Source organism: Brassica napus, chromosome C1 (assembly GCF_020379485.1).
Source record: "Brassica napus cultivar Da-Ae chromosome C1, Da-Ae, whole genome shotgun sequence".
NCBI lineage: Eukaryota > Viridiplantae > Streptophyta > Magnoliopsida > Brassicales > Brassicaceae > Brassica > Brassica napus.
Window position 1 is genome coordinate 8,919,843 of NC_063444.1, and position 20,839 is coordinate 8,940,681.

Below are 20,839 nucleotides of genomic sequence, written 5' to 3' on the forward strand. Positions count from 1 at the left end.
AACCCAACATGTTACTTAAAATTTGCATCTATAATCTTTCGTTTTCTGATTATGAATTTCATTATAAAGAAGCATTTTACTCACTATCCGGTCCTAATCATTCGTCTAATTATTTATTATCCTAAACGTTGTCCAAAAAAAAAAAGAAATTATTACACTAAGCAGACGAAATTTGGGCTACAGATCATAAACAGAATAAGAATTAACATTTTACAAAGCCATCCGCTTTGGCATGGCAGATGTAATAAGGTTATGAACGCAGCTAAGGACCTTATAGGTGGTATCAGGCATGTTAATCAAAAAACATCGAACCAAAAAAACAACAATGAACAATCCCAAAGGTCGAGGGAAGTTGAAGAAGTCGATTTATCAGCTAATAAACTTGATCAGAAGAGAAGATGATGGATGAAGTGACAAGATTTGCAAATCCAAACAGATATAGTGATTTTATATATCCAAAATAAATCTGACAGAGGAAATATGAATATTCCACACTTTTGATGCAACCACATGTTCTCTTCTTCATCCACAAAAAAGCTGAATGTGTACAACATCCACAGCTCCCTAAAACAAGGTTTTAACTAGTCATTTAAAAATTGGTCGGATTAGTTTCTAGGAAGGGATTAAATTTCATAAATTGGCGCAAGAAAGTATCAGACTAAACTTGCAAAGTGTAAATCCTAACTTAGATGTGCACATTGAATAAGGTGATTATAACCACAGGTTTAATGGAATCTTTCTTAAGCAAGACACAAGAAGATACGCAACTCAATACAAAGGCAAAGTGATCAGGTCATCGTAAAGTCGTTCTGATTAGAGTTCCACACTTAAAAAGGATAGCATTGTATAAAGATCAGGCGCAAATAAGATGTGAATAACAAAGTTTAATAAAATCTCTCTTACGGAAACACAAGAAGATAGGGCAAAGACACTCACTCGTCAAGACAAATCTACAAACTTTAAAGATAGATCAGAGATTGCAGCTAAAGACATGAAAAGCACAAAGTCCAACCAAACAAACTTAACAATGCCTTCACAATCTCACCAAACAAAGGCAAACCTAATCACTGCTGCTGATTATGTGGATTAGGCGGCGGTGGCCCAGGACGCGGCGGAGCAAACCCTCCAGGAGGAGGCTGCATTCCAGGGCGAGGAGGCCCAGGCGGTCCCTGCATCCCATGAGGTGGTGGAGGCCCCCTCATCATCCCACCAGGCGGAGGTCCCATCGGTCTCTGCCCATACGGAGGCGGAGGAGGACCACCAGGCGGTCCTTGCATCCCATGAGGCGGCGGTCCAGAAAACTGCGGCCTCATACCGTAACTCGGCGGAGGACCTTGCGGAACGCCTCTCCCCATCGGAGGAGGACCACCACCAAAAGCCGGAGGAGGCGGGAGCATCTGCCCAGGAGGCCGCATCACAGGAGGACGAGAGATCTGAGGCTGCATCATCCCCGGAGACGGCCCACCAACTCCACGAACAGGCCCAGCAAGCCCAGGCTGAGCTTGAACGAGAGGCCCAGTAGGCACTCCACGTCCAGCAGCACGGCCCATTCCAGGCCCAGCAAGAGCCACTGCAGAGCCAGCCTTGGCACGAGACTCTTCAGGAGGAGGCGGTCCTTCCACCGTCATGGAGATAACCTCTTCGCCTCTGAGAAGAACCAACCCTAGCGTACGGCGATCTTCCCTCTCTTCGTTGATCTTCTTCCCTTTCGCCGGAGGGAGCTTGCGGAACTCCTCGCAGTCGCCGAGGACGAGGTTCATGTGGCGATCGAAGGCCATGAACTTCCCCACGAGCTGCCTTCCGTCTTGGATCGTTACTCGCATCCTGTAGTTTACGAACTGGAGCATCTTGGAGCTCTTTGACATCGACATTGTCGCCGATTAAGCGGTGGATACCCGCGGCGCGGTTGAGAAGATATTCGGTCGGCGAATCTAGTACGCCGGAAGAGTGGAGACGAACAGATCGAGATTATCGAGATGCCGAAATTTCTAGGGTTTATAATTGAATGCACCTCTTCACTTGCTTATGGGCTTGATTCATAATGGGCCCTTAACATAAGATACTGCCATATTAGGCTCAGTAGACAAAATATTAAATAATTAATCTATACTATTAAAAAAGAAGGATTTTCTACTTTTAAAATTCACCCTTTCATTTTTTTTTCCCAAATTAAGTTTTTTTTTCATTGAATAAAACTGGCCCAAAGCCCAAATACATAAGACAACAAGAAGCCCAACACATACGGGCTACAATGTAAACACTTAAGACAGGCCCGCGGCCCACACCACTCAGACCTGACCGACGCCGGCTGGAGAACGCGCATCAAGGAAGCAGGTTGCAGGACACGTGGAAGCATCTACTCCCTCGGATCGACACGCGTCGCAAGCCGCCTCAACCTGATCTTCTTCGCCTCGAAACGCCTCCTGAGCCACCTCACCAAACCTTGGTTACGCCGGATCTCGAAACCCACATCAAACCGCCTTCCTCTCCGGTGATCCTCCATCGAAAGCTTAATCGGACATACCGTGCTTTCCTCAGGACCACCCACTCTTCTCTCGAAAGTAAATCACGACCTCGTCTAATCTCTCTTGTCGACGATTTGAACGACGGAGAGGCTTAACTTCTTCAAAGATCTCATCCGCTGTATCTCCTGTTTCCCCGAACCAACAAGAGCAAAAACCAAACCAACCTTTAACCGCTAGCACCCAATGTTCCTATGGGTTCCAAGCCAGCAGCGTAGAGCTAAGGAAGCCTCCACCCTTCGGAAACTATACGGCGACAGCAGAGCTCTGTAAGCCTCCCCTTCCCGAAAAAACTGAACCGACGGCGGCGGAGCAAATAAGAACCTCCACCTCCCGGAGAAAACCGACGACGACGGAGCTGTAGGAGCCTCCTCCTCCCGAAATCGCACCTTGATCTAACCGATCCGATTCACCCTTTCATTTAATCCAACCTTTTATATAAAATTAAATATCATAATCTACCTTTATTATAGCAACATAATTGTGGGACACTTACGTAAAATTCATTTGGTTTTACTTTTTAACCGATCATTACTCTTAAGTAATAAGTTATTACCCCTGTTCTAAAAATCGGCCGCCTAGCCGCCTAATCTTTTTTTTTAATTATTATTTTTATTTTTATTTTTTTAATAATATTGTTTTTTATTTATTTGATCTAAAATTTTATAAATATCATTTATATTCGTAATTTTGATAAAAATTACACTATATTAAGTTTATATATTCTATTTGTGTGTTTTATACAATCTTAAACATGAAAATGTATTAATGTTATACACAATTAAAGATTAACATGTTTTATAACATAGTAAACAATCTAAAAATTCTGCCTCGCATAATTTTCGATTAATCCCCGATTTTTTCTTTAGGCGCTAGGCCCAACCCGACCACCCGACCAGCGCCTAGCGCGTTCTCGAACAGGGATTATTACTAATCAACGTTGAAAAGTCATACAACAACGTTGATTTCTTTTATTTTTATTTTTTTAATGCTAATTACTTCTTATTTCTTTTTTTTCTCAGATTACCTATACCAAACAGGTTAAAGAAAAAAAGAAAGAAAATTTAACATGATACAATGCAAAAAGGATACAGTTTTGAATGTCATACATAATTACATTACCTAGCTCATTAATATTGTATGTCAAAACAATTAATGGCTTAAATACCGCATACAATATTTTATTTTCTAATTCTTATTAATGGTTTAAATACCTATAAATTCAAATGCTTAACATTAATACAATTAATTTACTTAATATGACAAATTAAATAATTTATTCATTTTTATGTACTATTATAAAGTATAGTAGAAGTTTAATCAATTAAAAAAATATATCATAAGATTTTTCTGGATTTTTCATGGGTCAATAGGTGCCGGTTCACATATTAATGGCGGGTTTTTGAGGTTTACCATATTTCGAATTAATAGATTATTATTAAATCAGAATTTTGTAGAAACATATCAGTTCGTATAACCTCAAATAGAATACTACATGAAGAACACAAACAAATCTTGATTGTATACAGTCACCGATTTTATTGGTTCGACTGCCGGTCCGGATTAGATATAAAAACACTGCTTATATCGTAATTCGTCTATAAACCAAATATTTATCCACTAAAAGGAGTTACACAATTTGTAAAATTATAATGCTTTCTTTACACCATTTATATGTAGATGCACTATTAGTCCTGATCATTCAGTTTTGGGTTGAGTATTTTGGTTTTGGTGTTTTGGTTTTAGAATTTAGGAACCGTTCTTGTATTTACAAAGTTTAGTTTTATTTCAGTTGGGTTATTTTGGCTTTTGATTCGGTTCAGTAGCAAAGTTAGGAACCAACTAATATGTAAAAGATTGGGTCCAATTTAGTTTCGATTGGATTCTGGTTCTGTGTGTAATTATGGATTTATAGATAAAAAAAAATATCAGATAATTTGGCGTTTTAGTTTAAATATCAGGTAATTCGGGTTTTCGGATAAAAAATATTGAATAATTTGAATACTTTTAATATTTTGAATAAAAAATATTTAAGTAATTTGGTTTTCGGGTAATTCGGTCTATAAATAGTATTTTAAGATATTTGGCTATTTAGAAATTAAATATAATTAATATAAGTACATAATTTTTAGTTTAAAAATGCATGTACCGATTTGGTTCTCGATTCAGTTTTAACTTTTCAGTTCCAAAGATATATGATCTGCTTAGTTATTTAAAAAATTCAGTAATTTTGTTTTCGGTTTTTTTCAGTTTGGTATAATTCGGCTCGCGGTTCTGGATAAATATGTCAAACCTATACACTATCTTATATAAAATTTTATTTAAAAATTTATTTAATTTCGAAGACAGGCTCGTGCTTGAAGCGCAGATCAAAATCTAGTTTTTATATTAAAAATACTTTTTATAACGAATCCGAGTTTAAAATATACTAATTTGGAATAAAATATGAGCAGCACTCTTTTGTTAAAATATAATAATTTCAAATCCAACAAATGAATTTAATTAATTATTTTAAAAACTAAAATTTTCAGAGATTTTAACACAGAAATTTTAAAATATACTTAAATTCATTTTGAAAACTAATCCATTATTAATTTTTATAACTGGATAACATATGATTTAATCATAGTAAAATTATCTAATCTAATATATTAAAATATAATAATTTTGAAAGCTAACAAGTGAATTTTTATTATTAATTTAAATCTATAGGTGTTTCAGATTTGTCTTTGTAATTTTAACAAAGAAATTTTCAATTCAACATAATTCATTTTGAAAACTAATCCATTATTAAATTCTTGTAACGGAATAAAACATTATTTTAATTATGATTCATAACTTACAGAATTAATAACACATGATTTCAACATAAATTTTAAAATCATAAAATGAAAAACACTGTATAATAAGAATTTCAAAATCTATAAAAATACACAAAACAATAAACCCCAATAAAACAGTATTTATTTCATCATCTATCAAAGTCACTGATTAACTCTTACATATCTGTATCAAGAAACCACAAGTATTTGATTATTGAACTGTAAGTATGTAATAAATCAACCCCTTTCTATAAGCTAATCTCTCCCATATATAAAAAAAAAATTAGAACTCTCTTTTTTGTTTTTTGGTGTTTAAGAAGAAGCATATCCACGAGGATGAGTCTTCTGCCACTTCCAAGCAACCTCAAGACTTTGTTGAAGATTAGTAAAACGAGCAGACCAGTTCAGATCTCTCAGAATCTTTGCTGGATCACTGTACACCTCTGCGTAATCTCCAGGTCGTCGAGGCAAGAAATCTACTTTGATATCTACTCCTGTAGCTTTCTTACAAGCCTCCACAAACTCCTTGACGGATCTTCCTTTTCCCGTACCCACATTGTAGATTCCCACATTCTTAGGCTTAGCTTTCTCCAGAGCCTTCACGTGAGCATCGACCAGGTCAGTAACGTCAATGTAGTCACGAACACAGGTTCCATCTCCTGTTTTATAGTCTGTTCCTTTGACCTGAAGGCCTGGGATCACACCGCGAGCTGCATCGAAACAAGCACCTGAGATCCGTCCGTGTTCACGTAGCTCAGGCTTTGGAGATTCTCCTAGTCTACCTTCTGGGTCTGAACCGATCACGTTAAAGTATCTGTGAAAAGTCATAAAGATTGATCAGGAACAGAGTCTTTAAAAAGCTTCAGAAAAAAAAAAAAAACAGAACACTGAACCTTAGGATCATGACGGCCATGTCAGAGTTTTTAGAGAAATCAAGAATCATATCTTCAGCCATCTTCTTAGCTTTTCCATAAGGGTTAATAGGGACCTGGGAAATAGATAATTGCCAAAATCTCATGAGACATTTGATCATGCGAAAAAGGGTCATTCTTGAACTGTTTGAGAGTACCTGTGGAGTAACTTCAACAATGGGCATTTTCTCAGGCTCTCCATAAGTGGCACACGTGCTTGAATATATCAGCTTCTTTACTTTGTGTCTAGCAACTGCTTCAAGGACTACTAATGTGTTCGATGTAATGTTGTGGTAATACCTGAAGAAAAGAGATTAGCCACAAGAACTTAATCTTGCAGAGATGTTATGAACAAAAGGGATAGAGATTGTACTTTAGAGGATCCAGGGTGCTCTCTCCAACATACGCTACCGCGGCAAAATGCATAACAGCATCAAATGCGTTCTCTGAGAAGATTTTTTCTACCTGAAGATTTGCTCAGATAAGAAAACAAGACCAGGAAAATACTCGAAAGAATTTTAGAGATATGAAGGATTTACAGCTTTGGCATCTCCTAAGTCAGCATAGATGAATTGAAGCCTCCCGGGTTCTGGGAACAGTCCCTGTAAGACCTTGACAGCGCCAAGATTCCCGCGAGAAAGATTGTCCTGTTTGTGAGACAGAGATGTAAGTTTAACAAACCAAAACATTGCAGTTTAACTTCTTCCCAGTTGAAGAAAGAAACTTTACCACAATGGTAACACGGTATGAATCCTTGAGCAGCCTCAAAGCAGCATGTGATCCGATATATCCAGCGCCACCAGTGACTAACACATGAGTCACTCCTTCCTCGCTGCGAGAGAACTGTAAAGAACAACAAATTACAGCAAAGACCTTTAAAAGTTGAGTTTACAAAAGAAAACATATAATCTAAAAGAAACAGACTCTCAGGAGACATGTTTGTTTCAGACATAAAGAAAAGAGTGACAGATAATAGATTCTAGCAAGTAGGATAGTGGAGTTACCGCGGTTGGGGATGTGAAACTGGGAGCGTGCTTGAGCATAATAATGCATAAAGCTGTAAGAGAAACGACCAGTATAACCCTGCCCATGACATTGGTCTTTCTTTTGGGTTCCAAATAATCCATTCCTGAATGTTTCAACATTTAATAAAAAAAGATGGTTCTTTTGAGTATCTAATACATAATCTGAAGCTCGACAAATGTCAAATAGATATATGTGATCCTCTCCAAGACTAACCTCCTGTAAGAGGTCTTGTGTTTCTTCCTTGACTTCTGGCTCTAGAGAAACTTAGCATTTGGAGATTCACAAGAATCTGAAAGTTAATATAAACCCAACTAAAAATTCTTATGGTCTTTTGGTATTGAGTCAGCAAACATGAAGGAAGCTCTCTTTGTAGTTCAAAGAAAAAAACTTTTCTCCTTTTATAAACAGATGAAGACAAGTCAAAAGAAAGCAAATACATCACAATCATCATAGAGGAAAAAAGAAATAATATTTGTTGGAATGTGGGACCTAAGAAGAAGAATCAAAAACAAAGAAAACGACAGACAAAAAGTTTGAATACATTTGTGGAGGAAAAATATCAATTTGCTTTATTATTATTATTAATTAATTAAGTCCCAAGTTTGATTATATTATTAATTTAAATGTTGATTAGGCAGAGCATGTTTGTCAAATGAAGAACAAAAAGAAACAGAGGAAACAAACAAAATGCAGAGAAAAATGGTATGAGAAAAGTCATCGAATTTGATCGAGTTTCGTTGTCTAATGAACAAACCCATCTCAGAAATCACGGATCAGAAGAAACCCAGAATCCATAAAACGTATTACAAACTCAATTTCAATCGATTCAAGCAGATTTGATCACAATTCTGTGATGTGGTTCAAAATCAGGTTGAGAATTGAGTGATTAGAGAACAAATGAAGATACAGGGAATGAGAGAGAGAGAGTACCTGAGAATTAGCGAGGAGGAGGAAGAAGAGTTTTGGTATGATGTGTTGAAAAGGGGGAAACGAGAGACGTTATTAAGGGAGTGAGGGAAGAGAAGAACGTAAGAGAGACTCAGAGAGGGAGAGATAAAGTAGGGAGAAACGGAAGAAGAAGAAGACGGACGAAACGTGCAATGCAAAACGAAACCACAAACTACGACCTGGTCACCACTCTCTCTTCCCCCTTCCTTTTTTATTTAGCTCTTTCACCTTCTTTTTTATTCTATTTTAATTGCTTTTTTGTTTGTTTGGTAAACATCAGATATATAGAGTGAATTTAATCACAAAGATACCTCAATTTTGGTCAGATATATTCTACAATTAATCTGGTTTTTAAATATTTCAGTTTCCATTTTAATTTGGTTTGGTTCGGTTCATTAGCTTGGTTTTACTTACTGCTTTTTAAGTGAAATTGTCATTATGATCAAACAGCCAAAACTTGTTTTGCTTAATTCATATATATTCTGTTCACTTCAGTAAAATTGATCCTGATTCGTCTATACAACTTTATAAACCAGAACGACTAAACCAAATGATATTTGATAAACCGTTTTTAATTCATCTCTGTTTAAAAAAAATTAATGTGTCCTTCTATAACAGATAAATACTATATTTTTATTTATAGAAAATGCTATTTTTCTATATTTAGAGATAAATATATCATTAATTTCTTAGAGACAAGCATATCAACTTTCTTATAAATGAATAAATTGAAGCATAATTTTCATCTTTATTTATAATAGAAATCTCTGAAATATAGAAATGAATATAGATGATTTTGAAGATTATTTTGTTCCATTTCCACCAAAGTCGATGAAGTTTTCAGTAAATAAATCAAAGTTGATGAGAGTTTTTGGTGTTGTTGATCAAAATTTACTGGATGCAATTGCATTACTAATTCCTGAAATAAAATTGTATGAATGACTTATTCTTGTAGATTTAAAAATATATTATCATTTGAATTAAAAGTTTTTTTAAAAAAAATCATTCTTATTATTTGTGGATTATGGAAAAAGTATAATATAATTATAAAGCATTCATGATGAAAAAGACTTATAATAAGATGGAATGTAGTTCCATTTTTTAATTCCATAATTTATCTTATTTCATTTTGTTTCCACTCATTCATAATCCTTTATATACTAAATCACAAGACACTCGACCAATCATATTCTGCCACGTAATAATTATTTACAAAATTAAAAATTAATTAACTAAAACAAATAATAATTTAGAAAAATAAAAAAAGCAACCGTATATATAACAGTTTATCAAAAACTCACTACACTACCCATGATCCTTTTTTATCCACGATCATATACTTTTTAATACTCTTAAATGTATTGGATAAACAAACAACCAATCGATCAAAAACAAAATAAGAGCCTTTGCTCCTTCTTTAGGAGCATAGAACTGCGGAATAAAAAGAGATCAAAACTTACTTTTCTTTGAGTTAGAGAGATAAATTGGAACTACGGCGCTTGCTTCCTCTTCGTGTTATCCGTTTTCAACAGCTAAAGTTTGAACTACTCTATAGGTATTTGTTATCTGCTATAATGCTTCTCTTTCATTTGTTTGTGTGTTCTTCGGTATAATGTGTGACTGTCTATTTATATATGTATAATTCTTTTTTTTGGATAAAAATGTATAATTCTTTTACTATGTTTTCAAATTATTATGTCAATTAAAGTATTTACTCTTCTTTCATATTTAGTTATGTCTACTGTGAGTTTATAATATTAGTTTTGTTTGTAAATGAAGATACCGAATGAATTACTAAATGTAATTAGCCAAATAAATGAGTTTATAATATTAGTTTTGTTTGTAAATGGAGATACTGAATGAATTACTAAATGTAATTAGCCAAAGAAACATAAATTGCATGTCAAAATTCGAAAATTATATTGAAAGCAAAAAGCATAAAGAAGTAAAATATGGAATGTAGTTCCATTTTTTAATTCCATAGTTTATCTTATTTCATTTTGTTTCCATTCATTCATAATATTCAATAAATTGATACAACCAATATACTTTATAGGTTTTGTTACACCTGAGGCTATATAAGGGGTTTACTTAATTGTCATCCTTCCCAAGTCTCAACAAGTGTATGTGAAAATAAAATAAGACGTAACATCTAGACGGGTTTTGCAGAAGATACGGTCACAATCGGAACATGGGACTATCGTTGGAAACCAACATTATGTTCTTTTTTTTCGTCGAAAAAAAAACATTATGTTATTTTTTTCTTGTTGGTCAAACCAAACCTTGGTTCCAACTCGTTATGGATGATAAAGAAAAAAATCCTATGGAGAGAAATTGTGACTAATTAAAAAAGTCAAACAAAAACATTGTCGTTGTTCGAATGAAATGTCGACGCTAACCAGTTTGTTCCTTTCAAAAATATTTCAATTATATATCTTCTATTATGGTGCGATGGCAATGATTGTTGTGAGCAATCATTCGTTCTAATCCTCATTTTATATTATCTAATTGATTATGGAAAAAAAATCAATAGTGATCAAGTATTTTGGCTGCCTAGCTAGTTGCAGCCACTGCCTAACTATCTAACGTGATTAGCCAACTAATCGTTCATAGACAAATAATTTTCTTAGACATGTTAGATAGAACTTTGCATATATAATAGTACTTTACAATTTCAAGTGATAATTGCGATAGTAATTGGCCTAAGTTATTGATTAAAAATACTTCTCTATTGCTGATAACTATTGTGTGTTTGGGCTCTCACACAAGTCAATGGATACAATGGTATTAATGAAAAGTCTTTACATATTCCGATTATCAACCCGGTAACAGATTATTGTGAGTTATCAAAAGGGTCAACTAATTACAAATTAAGTTTCATTAGGTTACCTAGCTAACTTTGGTTGACTTTCTTTTTATTTCCCAATCGAAAATATACGTCAGTTTTCAGTATCATTATAGTCGCCGAATCCGAGTTTTGATAAGAACGTATGAACACAAACACAAACTTAATAAAACTGTTGCTTTGTTTTATTTATCTTTCTTGACTTTCTTATTACTTTTTCTTATGAGATCATCTTACACTTTGATCTCCTTATATAGGTAATAGAAACCTTAACTTTCTCCTATTACATATTGATCTAGGAATCTTATCTTTAACTTATCTTAATCCTAAATCTAATAGGTTTTGTTATTCATATTTCTTTTTTTATGAATAACTTGTTTCATAAGCTTTCTCTTGAAGCTTATCCAACATTCTCCATTCTAAGCTTCAAGCCATTTTCTTGAACTTGAATCAAGTCTCTCATCTCCTTGAACTTGATCTTGGCTAAAGCTTTAGTTAGGATATCTGCTTTCTGCTTCGTCCCGGGCACATGCTCCACGTCTATCAGTCCTCGTTCCACGCACTCCCTAATGAAATGAAACCGCTTATGAATGTGCTTACTTCTTCGGTGAAAGACAGGGTTCTTAGCCAAGGCAATGGCCGATTTGTTATCAACCCTTATCAACGTCTTTTCTTCTTTTCTTCCAGTTATCTCACTCATAATCTGTGTCTTGTTTCTTAATCAACCTGGTTGCTCTGATACCAAATATAGTCGCAGAATCCGAGCTTTGATAAGAACGTATGAACACAAACACAAACTTAATAAAACTGTTGCTTTGTTTTATTTATCTTTCTTGACTTTCTTATTGCTTTTTCTTATGAGATCATCTTACACTTTGATCTCCTTATATAGGTAATAGAAACCTTAACTTTCTCCTATTACATATTGATCTAGGAATCTTATCTTTAACTTATCTTAATCCTAAATCTAATAGGTTTTGTTATTCATCTTTCCTTTTTCTATGAATAACTTGTTTCATAAGCTTTCTCTTGAAGCTTATCCAACAATCATGGCTTAGTTTCAAAGCAAACAAGGAGACTTGATAGCAAAGGAAATCTACACGATGCCTCGCCTAACCCTAACATCAGAAATCAACTGGTGAACTCTTTTGGTCGTTAGGTCCGTGGTCACCTACAACTCTCTGACTCCTTTATAGCGTAGCTTCTAAATCTCTGGCAGCATTTATGGATCCCTAAGTGAAACTGAATTCTCTTTTCAGCATAAAAACTAATATTTTGGGTTTGATTGGTAACGTTTTACTACCATGATCATGATCAAGTATATATATACATAACTTTTTACTAATTACTAAAAATCGAATTTTGTTTCACGTAAGAAACTACGTCCAGCATTATATAATTTTTTGCTAAACATGTATTAGTAGAGTATAACGTTATGCTCATACGGATTTTGTTTTGTTTTTGGATTTGGTGTTTGGTAGGCTATGTATGCTGACTAGCTTTTGATTCTAAACATTATTTTAGGTTTTGTCACAATCCATACTCCATAGCATTTAAATGTGACAAGTTCAAATCTTTTAATTCTTTAGATTTCTTATATTGTCCCAAAGATGTTTTGTTGCTTTCAGCCCATTACAAATCAAATCCGGCCCACTTATACTACAGTGACTATTCAACACGACGTCGTATATGCTATTTAACACATTAGCTCAAGTGTACCGAGAGAAGTGGAAGAGCAGGCAAAAAAAAACCGCGATGAAATTACCAAAATCTCCAAATCTCCCTGAGAAACCACTTAAACCCAACTTCTTACACGGCCACCGTAAACCCTCCCGTAACCGTCCCGTCGTCCACGGTGGTCTCTTCTCCAACCGCCAATACCTCTCCAGACACCCACCCCAATCACAATCCAACGCCGTCACCAACCGAACCCCCTTCGATCTCCGCAAATGGGACCCGCAATCCCGCCCCCGACCTTCTCCGCCGCCGTCTCCTCCTTCCGCAACCATCTCCGCCGCCTCCGAGCGTCTATCCCCGATCGCGCGCTTCGTCCTCGACGCCTTCCGCAAGAACCATAACCACTGGGGCCCATCCGTCGTCTCGGAGCTGAACAAACTCCGCCGCGTCACGCCGAGCACCGTCGCCGAGGTTCTGAAAGTAGGAAACGACGCCGCCGTCGCGGCGAAGTTCTTCCACTGGGCCGGTAAGCAGAAAGGGTACAGACACGACTTCGCGTCCTACAACGCCTTCGCGTATTGCCTTAACCGAACCGGAAACTTCCGCGCGGCGGATCAGTTGCCGGAGCTCATGGACTCCCAGGGAAGACCTCCGTCGGATAAACAGTTCGAGATTCTGATCAGGATGCACGCTGATACCAAGAGAGGGTTGAGAGTTTATTACGTTTACGAGAAGATGAAGAAGTTTGGATTCAAACCCACTGTGTTCTTGTACAATAGGATAATGGACGCTTTGATGAAATGCGGTTATTTTGATTTAGCCTTAGCTGTTTATGATGATTTTAGAGAAGACGGTTTAGTTGAGGAACGTACCACTTTCATGATCTTGGTGAAAGGATTGTGCAAAGCCGGTAGAATGGAGGAGATGTTAGAGATAGTGCAGAGGATGAGGGATGATCTGTGTAAGCCTGATGTGTTTGCTTACACGGCGATGATCAAGACGTTGGTTTCCGAAGGGAATATTGATGGGAGTTTACGGGTTTGGGAGGAGATGAAACGCGATGAGGTGAAACCGGATGTGATGGCGTATGGAACGCTTGTTGTGGGTCTGTGTAAAGACGGTAGAGTTGAAAGAGGGTATGAGTTGTTTGTGGAGATGAAGGAAAAGGGGGTTTTGATTGATAGGGATATCTATAGGGTTTTGATTGAAGGGTTTGTAGCGGATGGGAAGGTTAGATGTGCTTGTGATCTGTGGGAGGATCTGGTGGGTTCTGGGTATATTGCTGATCTTGGGATATATAATGCAGTTATTAAAGGGCTGTGTACTGTGAGCCAGGTTGATAAAGCATATAAGCTCTTCCAAGTTGCAGTTGAGGAAGAACTAGAGCCAGATTTTGAGACTTTGAGTCCTATTATGGTTGCTTATGTGGTGATGAAGAGATTGAGTGATTTTATAGAGTTGCTAGAACGAATTGGGGAGTCAGGATACCCTGTAGCAGATTACCTTTCACAGTTTTTTAAATTGTTGTGTGCTGACGAAGAAAAGAGAACGATAGCTTTAGATGTCTTTGATGTACTAAAGACTAAAGGTCATGGCAGTGTCTCTGTGTACAACATTCTCATGGAAGCTCTTTACAAGATGGGGGATGTTGAAAAGTCTTTGTCACTTTTATCTGAAATGAGGGAGTTTGGGTTTGAACCAGATTCATCATCGTTCAGTATTGCAATTTGCTGTTCTGTTGAGAATGGGGAAGTCCAAGAGGCTTGTTCGTATCATGAAAAAATCACCGAGATGTCGTGTGTTCCTTCCATAGCCGCTTATCTATCTCTTGCTAGAGGACTCAGCCAAATTGGAGAAATTGATGCGGTGATGTTATTAGTTCGTGAATGCCTGGGAAACGTTGAAAGTGGTCCTATGGAGTTTAAGTACGCTCTGAGGGTCTGTCATGTATGCAAAGCGAGTAGCGCTGAGACGGTTATGGAAGTCATTGATGAGATGAACAAGGAAGGTGTATGTATCAGTGAAGTCATATACTGTGCGATTATCTCTGGTATGTCTAAGCATGGAACAATCAAAGCCGCAAGAGAAGTCTTTGCGGAACTGAAAAACAGAAAAATTATGACAGAGGCTGAAATGGTAGTCTATGATGAAATGTTGGTTGAGCAGACAAAGAAGAAAACAGCTGATTTGGTGCTTTCAGGGATCAAGTTTTTCGGTCTTGAGTCAAAACTAAGAGCAAAAGGTTGCAGAATACTCGATTAACTAACGCTTGGGGGAGTGATAGATCACACAGCTGCAAAGGTGGCTAAGAGGAGCTGCTTTGTACGGACAACTGCATAAGCTCTTTTGTGCCTTGGTATTAGTCTGAGTTCAATGTTCACTTGGGTGCGGTTTGCCGAGCCCAACCATGAAAGTCTTGGAATATTTCTCATGAATCGATGTCATGAAAGTGTTATTTTTTTGGGCCATACTGGTTGCTGAAGCTTGGGAGGAGACTCTATACATTGGTGGGGTTCAAGGGTGAGGGGTTCAAGGGTGATGCATTGAAGCTTGGGAGTGTCTATTAAGGTCTGAAGGTGTTTCTATTTATAGAGTGCTTGTAAGGAAGTTTATACAAAAAGTGAAACTCATTTTTCACATAAAATGGCTTTTAAGTATTAATAATCCATTGTTAGTTTAGTGCTAGTGTTTCAAAAAAATAGTGCTAAGTGCTAACTCACCATATCACTGAACTAGCTCAATTATTTCTGCTATTTTAGATTTCTAAATTTTAGATTCTTTAAATTAAAAAATATTGGTCTGTCTGAAATTGGAATAAAGTTTGGATTTTTATCCCCACCTTTGTGGAAATGGCAGTTAAGTTTCCGTGTCAATGGCGATGAAAAGTGGTTGCCTTTATGATCCATCCTCTCTCTCTTATCTTACTTAATCACACACATCCGAAAAATAGCATCCAATGCGCTGCTCTTTCGTAATGAACACTCTAGTGAAGACAGGTGGCGCGTGGCTTGTTTCGCCGTCGTTGGCAGCTGTGAGGAGGATGAGTGTAGCTGGTTTCGCCACGTCATCATCATCATCTTCTGTACCCAATTGGGAAGGTGGAGTTTCCATGGTACAAGGAGCTTCCAGAGGCATCGGCCTCGAGTTTGTGAGCCTCTTGAATCTTTTATTCAGCTGAGATCAAACATTAGATCCAAACCTGTCTGTTTAAGCTAAAGCTTTTCACGTTTTTTTGTGTAGGTAAGGCAGTTGTTAGAGAACAATAAGAAAGGACATGTTGTTGCCACTTGCCGGAATCCAAAAGAAGCAACAAGTCTCATTAATCTGAAGAATAGCTTCTCTGAGAGGCTTTTCATCCAAAAGCTTGATGTTACAGATGAAACCACCATTGAGGTTAATATTCTCTTCCTTCGAATTTGTCTTAAAAGTGGATCTTGTGGCTAGTCTCTTCCTTTTTTTCTGAAACTGTGTCATTGGTATTGACTAGGAATCAGCGGAATCTGTAAGAGAAAGATATGGTTCTCTCAACTTACTTATAAACGCAACTGGTATACTTTCAATTCCTGGTGTATTGCAGCCAGGTATGAGTAGTTTTTTTCATTTGATGACTAATCAAGAGACATTAGTTTGAGGACTAACCAATGAAGCTTAATCTTTTCATTTTGATGTCAGTACAGAAACAACATTGAACAAGGTTGAAAAATCATCATTGATGCTTGCATATGAGGTTAACGCGGTTGGTCCAATTCTAGTAATGAAGGTAAGCACTCCAAATTCCCTTTGCTTTTCTAAAGGAGTTGCCTTTAGATTGTGCCACAGGCCCACAGAGTGAGAAATGGGTTGATAGCTAATCTAAGTAATGCATGGACAAATCAATCAATCATGAAAAATTTATGTTGCCTTTGTTGTAGCATATGTGGCCTCTCCTCAAGGCTGGTGGAGGAAATGGAACCGAGAGGGAAGTTGCTGTTGTAGCCAATTTAAGCGCACGAGTTGGATCCATTGGAGATAACAAACTTGGTGGTTGGCACTCTTACAGAGCTTCAAAAACCGCACTCAACCAATGTACTGCATATTTGAAAAAGTCTTGATCTTATTGGTAAGAACTGAGAAAACAAAACCATTAACTTTTGTTCCAAACTTTTGCTTACGCAGTGACGAAGAATGTATCGGTTGAGTTGGGTAGGAGGAAGGATCCTGTGGTATGCATTCTACTGCATCCAGGCACGGTAGACACTGATCTCTCTCGACCGTTCCAAAGAAATGTTCCTGAAGGAAAGCTTTTCACAAAAGAGTACTCTGTTCAGAAACTATTGCACATCATCAACAATGCAAAGAAACAAGACAACGGCAAGTTCTTTGCTTGGGATGGCCAGGAGATACCTTGGTGATACTTTAAATTCTATTATTATGTCCAAATTCTATTGGATTCTTGCTCTTTCTTGGTTTGGTAGCTATCCCTTTTGAGTAATACTTAATAACCTTGGAGTGAGTGTCCAGAAGTTGAGAGCTTTCTGAATATTCAATATCATTCCAATCTATTTTCCCTTTTCTTGAAACAATTCAATAATTGATGTGATGGTACAATCTTTAATCTACAGTGTGTTTACCTTTACAAGCTATTACATGTTCTCTGTGATCCAGCTATGACCTGGAGTCTTATACACTCTGTTTTTGTTCATCAACCCTTGAAGAGCTGCAGCTTCATCCCACCGTCTCACAGAAGTATATATGTTGCTTAGCAGCACATAAGTTGCTGAGTTCTGAGGATCCAGAGCTATGAGTTTCTCTGCGATTCGTCTAGCCAAGCTCACATCACCATGGACTCTACATGAACTAAGCAGAATCTCCCATAGAACAGAGCTGTTTTTGTATGGTGTAGCTTCTGCAAGTGCCTCTGCGTCTTCAAGCCGGCCAGCTCTTCCAAGACAATCAACTATACAGATGTAATGATCCAGCTCCGGCTCAATACCATGATCTCTCTGCATGGAACTGAGTATCTCAAGCCCGGTGTCCACCAGTCCTGAGTGGTTACAAGCAGTCAACAGGGAGACAAAAGTTATCCAGTCTGGCCTCTCTCCCCTTGAAATCATCTCTCTGTAGAGACCAACAGCTTCGTCACCTCGTCCGTTATGAGCATACCCGTGTATCATCTCGTTCCAAAGAACTATGCTTTTAACCAACACGGTATCAAACAACTCTCGAGCCGAGTCTAGTTCACCGCACTTACAGTACATATCCGTAAGAGCGGTTTCAACAAAGGGATCACTTGCATATCCGCTCTTCACTACATGTCCATGAAACTGTCTTCCATGGAGCAAACTACATAACCTCGAACAGCTACCTAACAAAGTAGCGTATGAAGTTTCATTAGGAAACAACACACCAGTCTGAAGCAATCTTCTGAATAGCATTAAAGCTTTTGTGTCAAGCAAGTTGCGACTGAGACCTGCCATCATGGAGTTCCAACAAGCTATATCTAGTTCTGTTATACAATCATCAAAGATGTGTTCAGATGTCTCTACCTTCTCACATTCAGAGTACATTGCAATAAGACCACTAACTATGTGACTGTTCCTAGAAACATTGGTCCTTATCACCACACCGTGGATCTGTTTTCCTCCTCCTAGAAATCTCAATCTCGCGCATGAGCTTAGTATCACACTCAAAGTTGTTCTATCTGGTTTCAGATTCTGAAGCTGCATTTCTCTGAACTGGTTTATTGTTTCCTCATAGTGTTCAAACTTGGAGTAGCCAGAGAGCAAAGCATTCCAAGCGGTAACACTGGGGCTAGGCATGCCACTGAATATACTCCTACCAGTTTCAACATCCCCTGAACGAAAGCAAGCTCCAAGAACAGAAGTGCATGTAACTTCGTTCGGTTCAAAACCACACTCTCTCATTCTCTTATAATATTCAATCGATTTGTGACTTTGATAGTCCTGACCAAACCCAGCTATCATAATGTTCCAAGAGACAACATTCACTTTATGCATCTCAGTAAAAATCAGCTCTGCACTATTCATGTCTTCATACTTTGCGCAAGTTTCGAGCAGAGAGTTGTTCAGATGGAGATCTCCTTGTAACCCAAGTCTCAACATGAGACTATGGATCTGTTTCCCCAAAACATTGCGATAGATTTCACTAGAGCTATCACATTCTTCTCTTGGAGCAGAGATCCTGAGAATATTAGATAAGCAAACAGGATCCACCTGGACACCTTTCTCGCACATCGATCTAAACATGTGAACTGCCTCCAAAACTCTATTCTCCCGAGCTAACCCGTTGATCACAGCGGTAAAAGAGACCTCATTAGGCTCAGAGAGACATTCAAAGACGCTAACACCATGTTCAACCATTAGCCCGCACTTAGCATACATAGACAACAAAGCATTGCCAACGAAAATGTTATCATCAAGACCAACTTTAACAGCAATCCCGTGACATCTCATACCCGTTACACCATCCAAAAGCTTGCTACAAGCGCTCAAAACGCTAGCTAGCGTGAACCGAGAAGGCAAAAACCCTTGAGAAACCATCCTCTCATAAACAACCAAAGCTTCCTCCTCTAAACCTTTACGTACCAAGACGCTAATCATGTTGTTCCACGACACTACATCTCTCTCAGGCATTGCATCAAACACCTCAGTGGCTTCACCCAAGTTCCCAACTTTACAACAAAACGTCAGGAAAGCATTCCACGAGTAAACATCTCTCACAGGCATTTCGTAGAACACCTTACGTGCGTAACCTTTATCACCACACTCGCAGTATAAGTCTAGTAAGCGATTACAGAGATAAGTATCGCCTACAAATCCAGTCCGAAGGATGGACCCATGAATGATTTTACCGGAAAGTTTACACTTTTGATCTTTGCAAAGACGTAAGAGATTCGCTAAGTAACGATTGCTTCCACTAGGCATATTTACTCTGATTCTGAGCTCAAAGCTCTGTTTTGACAAACAATGAGGAGGTGCGTGTTTGTGTAATAATTATAAAAAAATGCAAAATCTATTAAATAAAATTATTTCGGATAAAAATTATTAAATTAATATTTAAAATAAAAAATTTAGAATCACTTTATACTTCTTCTATTTCAAAATGATCATTGGTTTTCTTTTAAAGTATAGAGTTTCAACTTTTAATATATTTTTATCAGACAAAAAACAGTAGTTGTAAATTTTTTAGAAATTAATTGTATTTATTGAATTATAATTAACAGAATAATAGAAAACAGTTAATTAAAAATAATGTATTTATAATCAAATTTAAGATTTTTTTTTTGTAAAGACTTCAAAACATACATCTCTTTAAAATGGAATAGATTATAGAAAAATAAACTCAAATGACTATAATCCAAGTTTAGAGTTATTACCCGAAGCAAATTTACCAGAAAAATTATAGCAAAGAAATGCACTAAAAGCTCTAGATTATACAATTAGTCTACATTATCAATAATACAAATCTCGCTATCCATAAACTTTTAGTTTAGAGTTATTACCCAAAACAAATTTACCTGAAAAATTATAGCAAAAAAAATGCACTAAGAGGAAGAGCTTCACCGACGAAGGTTTGCTCTTGCTCCTACCTTCTCCTTTACTCTGTTTTTGGTTTGCTTTTGCTCCTACCTTCTCCTTTTCGTCCGATATGTGGGTCACCCTAGAGGAAGAGCTTCACCGACGAAGATTTCTCGGCCGGAATCAGAGGTAGTTTGGCTCTCCGGTGTGGCTACGAGGGTGGAGAGATGGTGGCTGGTGCAAGGGTCGGGTTTTAGGGTTATTGAAGGGCTCAAGTTTTCATCTTTTGGGTCCTTCGCCGACGAGTTGATAGCGTGTGTGGAGGTTACGGCGGCTCCTTCTCCAGATCTGGTGTCGATTCTTCTAGATCGGCCTTGTCGTGGTATGTTCCAAGGAGTGGTGTCAGAAATTAGAATGGTGGCTCCCCTCGGCGTCTGAGTCCCTCTCTTATGTCCGACGCCGTATGTGCTCCGGAGGTAGCTTTACTCGGAGGCGCGTCTCAAGCCGGAGGTTAGTCTAATGTCTAGTGTGTGCTATGAAAGATATTGTCAACATATCTCCGAGTATCTAG

At 37.5% G+C, this 20,839-nt stretch overlaps 5 protein-coding genes across 8 annotated transcripts; 2 read left to right on the forward strand and 3 right to left on the reverse strand.

Moving 5' to 3' along the window:
* Nucleotides 1–171: 171 nt before the first annotated feature.
* Nucleotides 172–1,997, reverse strand: LOC125580662 (small nuclear ribonucleoprotein-associated proteins B and B'-like). Of its 2 annotated transcripts, none has more exons than XM_048745550.1 (2): nt 1,061–1,997; nt 172–564 (listed from the first exon to the last, which is right to left on the reverse strand). In XM_048745550.1, the coding sequence occupies exon 1, from the start codon at nt 1,869–1,871 to the stop codon at nt 1,065–1,067; it is 807 nt and encodes a 268-aa protein (XP_048601507.1). In that variant the 5' UTR covers nt 1,872–1,997; the 3' UTR covers nt 172–564; nt 1,061–1,064. The 2 variants fall into 2 exon arrangements, with proteins under 2 accessions (XP_048601507.1, XP_048601508.1); XM_048745551.1 differs by having other exon boundaries at nt 172–581.
* A 3,467-nt stretch (nt 1,998–5,464) lies between these two features.
* On the reverse strand, nt 5,465–8,492 carry LOC125580661 (probable UDP-arabinose 4-epimerase 3). Of its 3 annotated transcripts, none has more exons than XM_048745547.1 (9): nt 8,212–8,492; nt 7,495–7,570; nt 7,260–7,384; nt 6,985–7,098; nt 6,795–6,902; nt 6,629–6,720; nt 6,414–6,555; nt 6,238–6,332; nt 5,465–6,158 (listed from the first exon to the last, which is right to left on the reverse strand). In XM_048745547.1, exons 2-9 carry the CDS (start codon nt 7,550–7,552, stop codon nt 5,657–5,659), a joined length of 1,236 nt encoding a protein of 411 aa, XP_048601504.1. In that variant the 5' UTR covers nt 7,553–7,570; nt 8,212–8,492; the 3' UTR covers nt 5,465–5,656. The 3 variants fall into 3 exon arrangements, with proteins under 3 accessions (XP_048601504.1, XP_048601506.1, XP_048601505.1); XM_048745549.1 differs by having other exon boundaries at nt 7,495–7,544; nt 8,212–8,479; XM_048745548.1 differs by having other exon boundaries at nt 7,495–7,592; nt 8,212–8,479.
* A 4,266-nt stretch (nt 8,493–12,758) lies between these two features.
* On the forward strand, nt 12,759–15,413 carry LOC111211642 (pentatricopeptide repeat-containing protein At4g20740). Its single transcript, XM_022712892.2, has one exon. The coding sequence runs from the start codon at nt 12,764–12,766 to the stop codon at nt 15,011–15,013; it is 2,250 nt and encodes a 749-aa protein (XP_022568613.2). The 5' UTR covers nt 12,759–12,763; the 3' UTR covers nt 15,014–15,413.
* Nucleotides 15,414–15,498: 85 nt separating this feature from the next.
* LOC125580663 (C-factor-like) lies at nt 15,499–17,366 on the forward strand. The gene is made up of 6 exons (XM_048745553.1): nt 15,499–15,899; nt 15,992–16,144; nt 16,239–16,332; nt 16,429–16,511; nt 16,663–16,816; nt 16,907–17,366. The coding sequence occupies exons 1-6, from the start codon at nt 15,708–15,710 to the stop codon at nt 17,140–17,142; spliced, it is 912 nt and encodes a 303-aa protein (XP_048601510.1). The 5' UTR covers nt 15,499–15,707; the 3' UTR covers nt 17,143–17,366.
* LOC111211629 (pentatricopeptide repeat-containing protein At4g20770) lies at nt 17,263–19,896 on the reverse strand. Its single transcript, XM_022712868.2, has one exon. It carries the CDS (start codon nt 19,672–19,674, stop codon nt 17,374–17,376), a length of 2,301 nt encoding a protein of 766 aa, XP_022568589.2. The 5' UTR covers nt 19,675–19,896; the 3' UTR covers nt 17,263–17,373.
* Nucleotides 19,897–20,839: the final 943 nt, after the last annotated feature.

What these genes read in the sequence shown, in the direction of transcription:
- LOC125580662 (XM_048745550.1), bottom strand. Translation starts at nt 1,871, where the DNA reads ATGTCGATGTCAAAGAGCTCCAAGATGCTCCAGTTCGTAAACTACAGG.
- LOC125580661 (XM_048745547.1), bottom strand. Translation starts at nt 7,552, where the DNA reads ATGCTAAGTTTCTCTAGAGCCAGAAGTCAAGGAAGAAACACAAGACCT. An exon ending in CATACCGTGTTACCATTGTG is followed by an intron (nt 6,903 to 6,984) that starts GTAAAGTTTCTT and finishes TCTCACAAACAG; the next exon opens with GACAATCTTTCTCGCGGGAA. An exon ending in ATGGCCGTCATGATCCTAAG is followed by an intron (nt 6,159 to 6,237) that starts GTTCAGTGTTCT and finishes GACTTTTCACAG; the next exon opens with ATACTTTAACGTGATCGGTT.
- LOC111211642 (XM_022712892.2), top strand. Translation starts at nt 12,764, where the DNA reads ATGCTATTTAACACATTAGCTCAAGTGTACCGAGAGAAGTGGAAGAGC.
- LOC125580663 (XM_048745553.1), top strand. Translation starts at nt 15,708, where the DNA reads ATGCGCTGCTCTTTCGTAATGAACACTCTAGTGAAGACAGGTGGCGCG. An exon ending in TCCTGGTGTATTGCAGCCAG is followed by an intron (nt 16,333 to 16,428) that starts GTATGAGTAGTT and finishes ATGTCAGTACAG; the next exon opens with AAACAACATTGAACAAGGTT. An exon ending in GTCCAATTCTAGTAATGAAG is followed by an intron (nt 16,512 to 16,662) that starts GTAAGCACTCCA and finishes CCTTTGTTGTAG; the next exon opens with CATATGTGGCCTCTCCTCAA.
- LOC111211629 (XM_022712868.2), bottom strand. Translation starts at nt 19,674, where the DNA reads ATGCCTAGTGGAAGCAATCGTTACTTAGCGAATCTCTTACGTCTTTGC.